The 12982-nt window shown below is 57.6% G+C and overlaps 1 protein-coding gene across 1 annotated transcript; it reads right to left on the reverse strand.

The window, feature by feature from the left end:
* Nucleotides 1–5133: 5133 nt before the first annotated feature.
* LOC126913707 (scavenger receptor cysteine-rich domain-containing protein SCART1-like) lies at nucleotides 5134–12917 on the reverse strand. The gene is made up of 10 exons (XM_050716758.1): nucleotides 12557–12917; nucleotides 12015–12329; nucleotides 11580–11906; nucleotides 11184–11498; nucleotides 10522–10849; nucleotides 10005–10033; nucleotides 9609–9917; nucleotides 8803–8943; nucleotides 7166–7318; nucleotides 5134–5243 (listed from the first exon to the last, which is right to left on the reverse strand). The coding sequence occupies exons 1-10, from the start codon at nucleotides 12915–12917 to the stop codon at nucleotides 5134–5136; spliced, it is 2388 nt and encodes a 795-aa protein (XP_050572715.1).
* Between the last annotated feature and the right edge of the window lie 65 nt (nucleotides 12918–12982).

Here is a 12982-nt window from a genome sequence, read left to right on the forward strand (position 1 = left end):
GTTATTAAGCATTGGAACGGGCTGCCGAGGGAGGTGGTGGAGTCACCATCCCTGGAGGTCTTTCAAAGACGTTTAGATGTAGAGCTTAGCGATATGGTTTAGTGGAGTACTTAGTGTTAGGTCGGAGGTTGGACTAGGTGATCTTGAGGTCTCTTCCAACCTAGAAATCTGTGTCTGTGTCTGTGTCTGTGACTTTTCAGCTTCTCGCTCTGTCCTGCTAGCGAGCAGGCTAGGGATGCAGCAGGAGCTGGGAGGGGACAGACCAGGACAGCTGACCCAGACTGGCCAAAGGGGTATTCCATACCATCTGACGTCATGCTGAACAATATATAGGGGTGGCTAGCCGGGGTGGAGGGGGGGCCGGCTGCTCAAGGATAGGCTGGGCATCGGTCAACGGGTGGTGAGCAATTGCATTGTGCATCACTTATTTCGTACACATTATTACTATTAATACTATTATTATTATTATTATTATTATTATTATTATTATTATTATTGTTATTCTTTTCCCTGTCTTAATAAACTGTCTTTATCTCAACTCATAGACTTCACTTTCCCGTTTCTCTCCCCCATCCCGGAGAGGGAGGGGGGAGGGTGGGCGAACAGCTGTGTGGTGTTTGCCTGCCAGCCGGGCTAAACCACAACAGACATCCTTGTGGGAGGCAAGAAGAGGAAAGGAACTTCTGTCCATCCTCACTCACCATGGACATACCCTAGGTGCAACGTTGTAGTGGGTTTACGTAGCAAGGTTTTGGTAGCAGGGGGCCATAGGGGTGGCTTCTGTGAGAAGGATCTAGAAGCTGCCCCATGTCTGGTAAGGTCCCCACTGCTGACCAGAGCTGAGCCAATAAGTGATGTTGTTTTGTGCCTCTGTGAGAGCATATTTAAGACAGCGGAAAAAAAAAAACGCGGTGCCACACAGCAGCTGGGAGAGTGAGAGGAGTGAGGAACAGCCTTGCAGGCGCCAAGGTCAGTGAAGAAGGAGGGGGAGAGGTGCTCCAGGCGCCGGAGCAGAAGTCCCCTGCGGCCTGTGGTGAGGACCATGGTGAAGCAGGCTGTCCCCCTGCAGTCCATGGACTACCACGGTGGAGCAAGGTTCCACCCTGCAGCCCGTGGAGGAGACCACGGTGGAGCAGGTGGACCTGCACCGATGGAGACTGCAGCCTGTGGAAGACCCCTGCCGGAGCAGATTCCAGGCCGGACCTGCTGCCTGTGGAGAGGAGACCACGCAGGAGCAGGTGACCTGGCAGGAGCTGCTGCCTGTGGGGGATCCAGGTTGGAGCAGTTTGCTCCTGATGAATGGACCCCGTGGTACGGAGCCATACCTGGAGCAGTTCTTGAAGAGCTGCTGCCTGTGGGCAGCCCACGCCGGATCAGTTCAGCAAGGACTGCATCCCGTGGAAGGGACCCCACAGCACAGGGGACGAGAGTGACCGAGAAGGAACAGCGGAGAAGAAGCACTATAGACTGACCATAACCCCCATTCCCCTGTTCCCCTTCGCTGCTCGGGGGGAGGAGGTGGAAGAAGGTGGATGGAGGGGGGAAGGTGCTTTTGGTTTCTTTCCTTTGTTTTCGCTTCTCTAGCTTGTCAGTAATAGGCAATAAATCTTACTATCTCCCTATGCTGAGTCTGTTTTGCCCGTCACAATAACTACTGCGTGATCTCCCTGTCCTTATCTCAACCCTTGAGCCTTTTTCATCCTATTTTCTTTCCGTTCCTCTTTGAGGACGGGGAGTGAGTGAGCGGTTGTGGTGGAGCTCGGCCGCTCACCCGAGTAAAACCACCACAAACATGTACAATCAAGTTGCCAAAGTACTGAGCTGATGCAGCCCGCTGTACAGGGGGCTCCTTGGCAAAACAATGATGTGGGAAGGGTGAACTCCAGCTGGAGGAGAAATACGATGTGGATGACAGTCTGTGAATAAAAACAGATGGGTTAACCTGGATATTGGTTTCTGGGTTATTTCTGATACTTCTGGGTATCTGAAACCTCTGCATGGATCAGAAGAGCATGACATAGTCCTTCAAGGTGACTGTCCTCCATTGGCAGTGGCTACAGGAGGTAGAAAAGACATGGACTGGGACAGCTGCTGTGCACTGCCTTGCAGGGTACAGACAAAAGAGTGCTCCTCTTCCTTGAATGTCACCACCAGGATGAGGAGTCCATGTATCAGGCTTGGACATAGACCCCTTGCACCTACGTTTCAGTGTGAGGCTCCTAAGGTAGACTGGGATGCATATCTCTTGTCCTTAGCAGCAGCAGCACAAACAGCTGTGTCCACTGGGTTGCCCTCTTCTGCATTTCCAGCTAGGGCAGAGGCAGAAGAAATGCTTCTCCTGCAGTGGGAGTCCAACATGCGGGAGAGTCATGGACACTTGCTGCCTTGGCTACCAGAAGAGGCCCCTGTGCACCTCCCATGCTGGAAAAGAGGAATCCTGTCTGGAAGGACATGCGGATTTCTCTGCTCCCCTCAGCCTCCAACAAGACAGGCCCCACTGTCTCAAACGAGCTGAGGCTTTCTACGTCCCAGCTCCAGTTGTGCTCCTCTGGCTGCATCTCAAGATTTTACCCGGTATACTTGGTCTGGCTGGGCCCGGCTCATTTGGAGTTCATTTGGATAGATTTCATTTACTCTGAAGTATCCAGTGCTACACTGGACCTCATTCTCAGCAGCAATGAGAAGCTGGTGGGGAATGTGAAGCTGAAGGGCAGCCTTGGCTGCAGTGACCATGAACTGGTGGTGTCCAGCATCTGTCAGGCAGGTCAGAGGGCACAGAATAAGCTCCCAACCCTGGACAGATTATGGCCTCTTCATTGTTCTGTTTTGTGGAGTATCATGGGACAAAGCCCTGGAGAGAAAAGGGGTCCAGGAATGCTGGCTATTCTTCAAGGATCACCTCCTCCAAGCTCAGGAGTGGATGCATGCCCAGCAAAGAGGAAGTCAGGCAAAAATGACAGGTGATCTGCATGGATGATCAAGGAGAAGCTGGCCAAACTCAAAGACAAAAAAGAAGGTGGAGGTGGGTTTACATGGCAAGGTTGGTTTTTATTTAGTGGGGGGCTTCAGGAGGGCTTCTGTGAGAAGAATCCAGAAGCTTGTCCCACGTTAGATAAGGGGCTTGCCACTGTCCAGAGCCAAGACATAAGTGATGTTGTTTGCGCCTTTCTGAGATCATACTTAAGAAAGGGAAAAAACAAACAAACAAACAAACTAAAACAACAACAACAACAAAAAAAAAAACTGCTGCTCAACAGCAGCTGGGAGAGAGAGGAGTGAGAACAGCCTTGCAAGAGGCCAAGGTCAGCAAAGAAGGAGGGGGAGGATGTTCTCCCCCTTCTGCAGAAGTTCTCTTGCAGCCTGTGTTGAGGACCATAGTGGAGCAGGTTGTCCCCCCTGCAGCCCCATGTGTACCACGATGGAGCAGATCTCCATGCTGCAGCCTATGGAGGAGACCACGGTGGAGCAGGTGGACCTGCACTGAAGGAGGCTGTGGGCCTGTGGAGGACCCCCCCCAGCGCAGATTCCAGGCTGGAGCTGTAGCCTGTGGAGAGGAGCCCACGCAGGAGCAGTGACCTGGCAGTAGATGCTGCTGCCTGTGGGGGACCCAGGTTGGAGCAATTTGCTCCTGAGGGATGGATCCCGTGGTACGGAGGCCATACTTGGAGCAGTTCTTGACGAGCTGCTGCCTGTGGGAAGCCCACTCAGGATCAATTCAGCAAGGACAGCATCCTGTGGCAGGGACCCAACTTTAGAGCAAGGGAAGAGAGTGACTGAGAAGAAGCGGCGGAGACGAAGTGCTATAGACTGACCATAGGGCCGCATTCATCCATTCCTCTGCGCCACTTAAGCCGAGGAGATAAAGAGGGTGGATGGGGGGAACGATGTTTTGGGTTTCTTTCCTTTGTTTCTCATTTTTCTAGATTGTTAGTAATAGACAGTAAATTTTAATATCTCCTACTCTGAGTCTGTTTTGCCCATGATGATAATTATTGAGCGATCTTCCCTGACCTTATCTCAACCTTTGAGCCAGTTTCATCATATTTTCTCCCCCTTTGCCTTTGAGGAGGGGGAGTGGATAGAGCAGCTGTGCTGGAGCTCAGATGCCCACCTGAGTAAAACCACCACAGAAGGCTGCAGAAAGTGAAGCAAGGACAGGTAACCTGAGAGGGAATACAGGGACATTGTCTGAGCTGCCAGGGATCAAGTCAGGAAAGCTAAGGCCCTGGTAGAATTGAATCTAGACAGGAAGTTCAAGGGCAACAAGAAGGGCTTTCTATAAGTATGCCAGTGATAAAAGGAAGACTAGGGAAAACATGGACCCTCTCCAGAAGGAAACAGGAGACCTGGTTACCCAGGATATGGAGAAGGCTGAGGTACGCAATGACTTCTTTGCCTCAGTCTTCACTGGAAGAGGCTCTAGCCACACCATCCAAATCCCAGAAAGCAAAGGCAGGGACTGGGAGAGAGAAGAACCACCTATTGCAGAAGATCAGGTTCGGGAGTATCTAAGGAATCTGAAGGTGCACAAGTCCATGGGACCAGGTGAGATGAATCCAGAGTCCTTGAGGCAACTGGCAGATGAAGTTGCAAAGACACTACCTATAATATGTGAAAAGTGGTGGCTGTCCAGTGAAGTTCCTACTGATGTAAAACAGAGAACATAACGCCCACTTTTTAAAAGGGAATAAAAGCAGGCCCAGGGAACCTAGCCCAGTCAGACCCACCTCTGAGCCCATCAAGATCATGGAACAGATCCTTCTGGAAACTCTGCTAAGGCACATGACAAATAAGAGGTGATTGGTGACAGCCAACATGTCTTCACTAAGTGTAGATTGTGCCTGACAAATCTGTTGGCCTACTGCAATGGGGTTTACAGTGTTTGTGGTAAGAGAAAGAGTAACTGACGTCATCTACCTGATTTGTGCAAAGTATTTGACACTCCTATGTGGCAATTCCTGTCTCTAAACTGGAGAGACATGGATCTGACAGTTGTCCACACCAGTGGATATAAGGAATTGGTCTGGATGGTCACCAACTCAAAAGGGTTGTGGTCAACAGCTCAATGTCCAAGTGGAGAATCAGTTACAAAAGCTGTTCTTCAGGGTTGGCTACTGGGACCTAGGCACTATTTCACATCTTTGTTGGTGACATGTGGCAGTGGTCAAGTGCACCCTCAGCAAATTTGCTGATGACAGCAAGCAGTGTGGTGAGGTTGACATGCTGGAGGGAAGGGGTATCATCTAGAGGGGCCATGACAGGCTTGAGAGGTGGGCCTGTGTGAAACTCATGAACTTCAACAAGGCTGAGTGTAAAGTCCCACACATGGGTTGAAGCAGTCCTGTGCATAAATACAAGCTGGGTGGAGAATGGAGTGAGAGCAGCCTCGTGGAGAGGATCCTGGGGGTGTTGGTGCTTGAAAAACTCAACACGAACTGGTCAATACGCACTTGTAGCCCTGAAAGCAAAAATCCTGGGCTGCATCAGAATAAGCATAGCCAGCAGGTCAGGGGAGGTGATCCTCACTCTCTCTTCTGCTCTTGTGAGACCCCACTTAAAATACTGTGTTCAACTCTGGGGCCCCCAACATGAGAAAGACATGAACCTGTTGGAGCAAGTCCAGAGGAGGGTCACAAAAAGGATAAGAGGGCTGGAGCATCTCTCCTATGAAGAGGGAGAAGTGGGGAATTAAGAACAGAAGGCCCTGGGAAGAACTTAGAGCAACCTTCCAGTAGCTACAGGGGGCCTAAAGGAAAGCTGGAGAGAGACAATTTATTAGAGGATGTAGTAATAGGACAAGGGGTAGTGGCTTTAAACTCAAAGAAGGTAGATCGAAATTAGATATTCAGAAGAAATCATTTACTCTGAGGGTGGTGAGGCACTGGAGCAGGTTGCCCACTCAGAAAGGTTCTCGGACGGTGCCCCATTCCTGGAAGTATTCAAGGCCAGGCTGGACGGGGCTTTGAGCAACCTGATTTTGAGGAAGGTGTCCCTGACGTAGCCAGGACAGCTGACCCAAAGGGTTTAAAAGATGTTCCAGACCATCCAGCACCCCCTGCAGCCCACCACCCCACTACCAAAAGCATCTCTCAGCCTGCAGCAGAGGAGTCTGCTGGGGAAGAGCTGGGGAGGACCTACCAGCAGGATCAGGGAGGGCAGTTTGGGTGCCAAGTCCTGCCCAGGGGTCCAACCCTTCTCTCCACTTAGATCCTGCAGGAGAAGTTACTCTGTCTGTGGGTGCTGGGCAGGCATCCTTGGGCTCCATGGGGGCCCAAGGCTGTAGAAGATGGGCGCTACCAGCGAGTGCATCATGGGGCATCACACAGAGCCACTTTTGCTGGAAACTGCCTGTGGCTGGCGGGATGGAAATGTCTCTGTCAGCAGGAATAGTGTTCAGGGACTGGGGGTACGGGGAGCCCCCCAGCCTGACCCCAATCCTGTAGGTCCCAAGACATGCCCGTTCCCCACTATTACATCTTTGAGCTCTACTCCAAGTGTTTAGCTTCAGAGAGATGCCCCGACACCTGGGCAGGGAAGCACTGGATCTGGGGCAAAGCCCCAGAGGGTTTTAATATGAGGAAATACCAACACACAGCATAAAAACAGGGGAATACCAAGAGGGGAAATACCCATGTGTGTCTGCTGCCTCCTGGAAAAGGGAGACCGTTCCCTGGTGCTCACAGCTCTCCCAGTGGCACTGAGCTCTCCTCCCTCCTGGCTGCACCCAGCTGCTCAGCAGGGCTGGGCTCTGCTGGCCTGGGGCTCTGGGACCCTTGTGCATGGGGCTCCAGTGTCACATCCTGGGTGTCCTCATGGGGACATGCCAGGGACACCTCTTCAGCATCGTCATAGCCCATGCGTCCCAGAAAAGGGGACGAGTGTCTCCCTCAGCTCCAGGGTCCCCAGTATTTCCCCAGAAGCGCAGGTGTCCCCCTGTAAGGATCAAGGCAGGCTGTTGTGGTTGGGCCTGTGGAGTGCTCCTCAGGGCTGTACATCACCTTCCTCCTCCTCGCCAGCCCTGAGACATTCAGCCCATTCTACAGGCCCCCAGAAATATCCCAGGGCAGGTTCTCCATGTTGGGAGATCAGGCTCTCGATACAGCATGGACCCGTCTGGCCCTGGGGATGGCACCAAGGAAGCGGCAGCGCTGCATTGCCCTCTCACCTGTGGCTGCATCCCTGGGCCCATCTCCCTCCTCTGGAATCCCAGACACATCCCAGTCCCCCTGCCCAGGGACAGGATCCTCCCCAGGGTCAGAAACCTCCCCGGCATCGTCGTAGCCATCCGCTGGGTCACCTCCAGGCAGGACAGGGTCATCTGAAAGGAGAGAGTAGGTGGTGGCAGTGAGAAGGGATGTTGTGCAGAGCAGAGGTTGGGAGGGTGCGCAGGGTCACAGGGCTGACACGCTGCTGGTGTCAGGGCCAAAGCAGAGCCTTCACTCTTCCAGCTCTGATGATGGCACTCAGTGGCACTGCTGTCTGTCGGTCTGCAGGGAGGAGAGATGGAGCTCTTTCTCCCCCCACCGCAGCTCTGATCCCTGGGGCTGGCCCTAGACCATCCTCCTCCTCGCTGTGCCTGGGGTAGGGCTGCAGCTGGGTCAGGGACCCCTCTGAAAAGGAGTCTGTAGAGAGCTGCAGCGGGTGCTGTGGGATGAGCCCTGCTGCCCTGACTTGGGGTCAGCACTGCTGGGGATGGGCACCAACACAGCTGGGGCTGCATGGGGAGGAGACCAGTTCCCTTGGGACAAGGTATTTCTCAGAGGGGCTCCCAGAGCTGCCCTGGGACAGCCCCTTCTCTCATCCCTTGGATGTCCCCAGGGTGCAGGGCCAGGCAGAGAGGGGCTGTCCCCTCTGGGATGGGCAGAGCTGGTGGGGAGGAAGCTCCCCTGTGGGGACCACCTGGATGCTCTCCCACAGACCCCACAGCCCAACGATTTCGGGGACAATGGGGAGGAGCTGCAGGGCACAGCCCTGGTCTGGGGCAAGGAGAAGGGGCCCTGCAGATGTGCCCCCGCAGGGACATGCACCCACCTGAGAGACTGAACCTTGGCTGCTTTCTCCCACGCCAGGCTGTAAGCGATCTCCTCGTACACGGCCTCAGGGAAGGGCTCCCCAGCTCTCCCGGAGCCTGGGGACAGAGGCAGGGCTGGTCTGGGGATGGGCAGAGAGGGACAGGACCCCACTGGGCTCCCCCAGACCCATTCCCTGGGCCAGCACAGGGCTGCAGGGCTGTCCCCACAGCACAGCCCCACTGTGTTGTGTTGGCACTGCAGCCACAATGCCAGGGAGGGCAGCATCCCCATGGAGATGGTCTGGGGCAGCATCACCCTCGCACCATCCCTTTGGAGACAGCCCTTGTGCCCCTTTGCTCCCTGGGTCACGTCCCAGTGCAGACCCTGCACCAGCTCCCCCATTTCCCCTCCCCATGGAGCTGCTCCATCTCTGCCCCACACGTCAATAGCACAGCCTGTGCCCTGCTGGGGGGTGGCTGACACCACGGTGATGGACTCTACTGCCCCGTGCTCCTCCTGCCAGTGCTGCCCAGAGCACTACCAGCAGTGCATCCTACCCGTCTCACCCAGCCCAGCTCTCACATTTCTTTTCTCACCCCAGGACTGATGCACCAGGGTCTGGGCTCTCTCCACCCCTTGCTGCTGGTGCCCCATGGTCTATCAGTCAGTGGGGCAGCACATGGGGCAGGGCACAGCACACAGTTCTTCCTGTGCCCCTCACCAACACCCCCAGCACACCCAGCCCTGCCAGGAGGCATCTCCCCCCCAAGACCGCTGGGGAAGGACCCACCTCTGTGCCGAGCCCTGGCGCTTCGCACCTGCCCAGCCAGGAGGGCCAGGAGCAGGCAGAGGAGGGCCCCCAGGATGATGCAGATGATGACAGGCACCGAGAGTCTCCCGCTGGTGGTGGTCAGGGGGCCCCGAGGGGGATCTGCATGGGCAGGAACATGGCAGGGGCAGCATCAGGCATGGGAGAGGTTGGGGGTGGGACATGCCACTCCTGACCACACAAGGCAGCAGGGGCTGCAGGTGCTGGGGGGGGACAGGGCTGGGTGATGGGGCAGCTCCCACCCTGCTGGGTACATCACAGACTTCCCCCAGCTCCCTCGATTTCCTGGGAGTCTCACAGCCCAGCAAGGAGCTGCTTCCCCTGGCTGTGGGTCACAGCCTGGCCATGGGCAGACCCAGCCCCGGGGGAAGAATAACTTACCCGCTTGTGAGGGGGGTGTTGCTGTCCTGGGTGGAGCTGCAGGGGAGCAGAAGGAGATCCAGGCTGAGAGGCTGGGGCTGCGGTACCAGGCAGCCTCCCTGGCAGACGGCCCCAACATGTGCCACCTGAATTGTCCCTCCTGCGGGGCTGGGCAGGGTGGCAGGGACAGGGCCCAGCACCACTGCTCTGGGCTGTTCACAGGACAGCTTAGGCAGCCCAGGGGATGTGCGGGGACATCCAGCCCCACAGAGGCTGCTCCCCATCCACCACCAGCCTCCCACTCTGCAGGGACACCCTTGCAGGACCAAGCCAGGATCCAGTAGGACAGACGCCCAAGCCAGCTCCTTGCCAAGCCACCAGCGATGTCTCCCAGCCCCACTGCTCACCTGAGCAATGCACAGCCGCATCTTTCTTATGCTGGCAGGCACCGCTGTCCCCTGGCTGGGCCCAGCAGTCCTGCAGAGACAGCTCCGTCCCCCTGCACTCCATCAGCCAGATGGGGCCCGTCCCCTCTCCAAAGGCAGCCTGGCCCAGGGCATAGACCGCGGGGCCACAGCCCAGCTGCCTGCATGCCACCTCAGCGTCCTGCATGTCCCAGGCATTGTCACACAGCGTCCCCCAGGCGCCACGGTGCCAGACCTCCACTCTGCCCGAGCAGCCGTCCTTGCCTCCCACAGCGCGGATCTTCTCCCTGTCTGGGGAGGCAGAGACCTCCCATGGCACCGGGACAACTAGGACAGCCCTGCCAGGTGAGGGGGGCACACGCAGGGGCAGCTCCCTACCTGTGCACCTCGTGGAGTTGGGGCATGCAGTCACCTGTGGCCTTTCTGTCCATGTCCCAAAGGAAAGAGAAGTTGGGCTGAAGGGACTGCTTTGGGGGTCGTGCAGGAGACAGCAGGGCTGACCTCTGCTCACACATCCCCATGCTGCCTGGGTCAGGGCAGCAGCAGAACCCCGTTCATTCAGGGGACAAGCATGGCACTGTGGGGGGGACTTGAGTGCGCATCCCCACAGGGTTCCTGGTTCACAGAGCAGCAGGAGGCTGTCCCTGGATGGAGGACTCCTGCAAGCCCTGCATGGTCTCCTCTGAGACCTTGCCTGGAGATGCCTCTGCATCCCCCAGGGGCTGCGGGCAGCCTGGCTGTTGACTGCTGCTGGTGGACATGGATGGCTCCAAAAGCTGAAATCACCTTTGTGCCACCAGCAGCAACAGGGTCTAATGCAGGAAGTCAAAGCCCCTCTGGGTTCCTTCTCTGCATTTCACCATACCCAGTGGGGAGCAGGACCTGGTGCCTTGATGGCTCAGATTTACCATTGCAGGTGATGTGGGCCTCGTCTCGGAGGTCATCACACGACTGCGGATGCCAGGGATCAGAGGGACACTGCCAGAAGGAGCTGTTGCTCTTCCCACACTCCACATGATCCAGCCACGCGGTGCCAGGCAGCTTGGCATAGATTGAGGTTGTTTCCTGGTTCCCTTCATTCCCACAGCCCAGCTCTTTGCACACCAGTGATACCGTCTTGGTAGTCATCGAGTTGGAGCAAACGCTGCCCCACGTCCCATTGTAGAAAACCTGCAGGCGCCCAGAGCAGCCGTCACTGTTCTCCAGCCTCAGGGCCATGAACTCTGGAAGGAGGGAAGGCCCCAGGGGGAACAGGCTGGTCTGGGGCTGGGGGAGCAGAGGCTCCTCTGCACCCCAGGTGCTCAGGTATTTGGAGGCACAGCCAGCGAATCCCTCCTGCATCTGGGGGCAGAGAGGTCTCTGACATATACCGCTGCCCTCCCCGCTCACTGTTAGGGTGAATGGACTCCCCAGGGACGCTGGGGTCTGTGTGAGGTTTCCCCAGGATGGGCTTGGGCAGGGGATCCAATGCAGCCAGGGATGGCATCGGCCCTGCCCAGCTCTGTCCTCATCCCATCCTCCCAGGCCCCAGCTCCCAGCCCCACCCCCAGCACAGACCTGAGCAGATGACTCCTGCGTCCTCTTTGTGCCCGCAGTCGTGCTGCCCCCAGGCCTTGGCAGGGCAGTCCCAGAGAGCAGCTTCGGCCCCGGAGCAGTTGACGCCGTCCAGCCAGATCTGCCCGGAGCCCTCCCCAAACCGAGCAGAACCAGCTGCCTCCACGGCCCCTCCGCAGCCCAGCTGGCGGCAAACAACAGCGGCGTCGGCCAGGTCCCAGGCATCGTCGCAGACGGTGCCCCAGCGCCCCTGGTAGTAGATCTCCACTCTCCCGGCACAGCGCCCGGCCCCGTCCGCCAGCCGGACCCGCCGGCTCCCTGCAGCAGGGAGAAGCCCTGGCCGTCAGGGGCTGGCTGCCTGCCCAGCCCCACACCTTGGGGACGTGCAGCATCACTCACTCTGGCACACGGTCCCCACGTCCTCTGCGATCCCTGTTGCCATTGCGCTCTCAGGCAGGGAGGTGTTGCAGAGGCTCAGGTTGTTCTCATGCCCTGTGCACCGCACCCCGCGCAGCCCCACGGGGCCCAGCCCTCGCTCGGCTCTCACAGGGGTGTAGGCTGCCTCTGCCTCTCCACACTGCAGCTGCCGGCACACCACGCTGGCCTCCTGCATGTCCCACTGCTCATCCAGGACTCTGCCCCACATCCCGTGCTGGAAGACCTCCACGCGCCCGTCGCACCGGCTCCCTCCGCCCACCAGCCGCAGGGACATGGGGCGAGCCAGCCCTGGTGAGCGCAGAAATTCAGCCAGGTGCTGCCATGGGGTCCCCAGCTTTGGGTGGCCGTGTCACACACCAGGGGCAAATGGACTTTGCAGCACTGCCCAGCACTCACCTGAGCAAATGACAGCAGCAGCGTTCTCGTGGGAGCACGGCGAGGCCCCCAGGGCAGTCACCGGGCACTGCCCCAGGTGGGCTTCAGTCCCGTCACAGTGGAACGAGTCTCTCCAGACGGGGCCGGTTGCTCTCCCAAAATGCCCTCCTCCAGGAATGGACTCAGCAAAGCCACAGCCGAGGTGCCGACAGAGAACGTGGGCGTCCGAGAGGTCCCAGCGGGAGGCACAGAGGGTCCCCCACGTCCCCAGTACCTCGACCTCCACCCTGCCCGCACACGCTGTGCTGCCGTTCACCAGCCTGAACCCTGTGTACTCTGGGGACAAAGGAGGGTGAGAGAGGTTGCATTTGTGCTCTTGCTCCCACAGGAGCTGCAGGAGAGGCCAAAGGGACAACGTGCCTTTCTCCTCCTGCAGCACTCTTTTAGGGCTGCAGACCTCCCCCTCACCCCACCTGTCCCCCACCCAGCACAGACCAGTGCCCACCCTGCTCTTCTGCCCCCACCACAGACCCCATGGGCACCATCCCACCCCGAGTCCTTACGTGTGCAGGTGACATGAGTGCCATTGCCGTGCGTGCAGGGCTGATCCCTGGGGGCCCCCCAGGGGCAGAAGAGGATGGTGGATTCATTCCCCACACACTGCAGCTCTCTGTCCCAGAGGGAACCAGCCCCTTCTCCCACGTGAGCTGCCCCATGCACGGACAGGGCTGTGCCGCACTGCAGCTCCCTGCAGACCACCTCGGCAGCTTTGGCACCAAAGTGGGAGTCACAGACAGCTTTCCACTGGTCCCTGTCGTAGACCTCCACACTTCCTGAGCAGGGGCTGTCCCCTCCGACCAGCCGGACAAATCCTGGAGCAACCAAGGAGACCTGTGAGTTCCCAGAGCCCTCTGGCACTTCCATGCCCACCTCCCACCTCATCCCTAAGGTGGCCACATGCAGAGCCCCACGGCCAGCCCAGCAGCTCT

Source organism: Cygnus atratus, unplaced genomic scaffold, assembly GCF_013377495.2.
Source record: "Cygnus atratus isolate AKBS03 ecotype Queensland, Australia unplaced genomic scaffold, CAtr_DNAZoo_HiC_assembly HiC_scaffold_34, whole genome shotgun sequence".
Lineage (NCBI taxonomy): Eukaryota > Metazoa > Chordata > Aves > Anseriformes > Anatidae > Cygnus > Cygnus atratus.

Excerpts from the sequence above, each read along its gene's own strand:
- LOC126913707 (XM_050716758.1), bottom strand. The coding sequence starts at position 12,917 with ATGGAAGTGCCAGAGGGCTCTGGGAACTCACAGGTCTCCTTGGTTGCT. Across the intron at positions 11,499-11,579 it reads CGTGGGGACCGTGTGCCAGA|GGAGCCGGCGGGTCCGGCTG; the intron begins GTGAGTGATGCT and ends TCCCTGCTGCAG. Across the intron at positions 10,034-10,521 it reads TGCAATGGTAAATCTGAGCC|TGCATGCCCCAACTCCACGA; the intron begins ATCAAGGCACCA and ends GCCACAGGTGAC.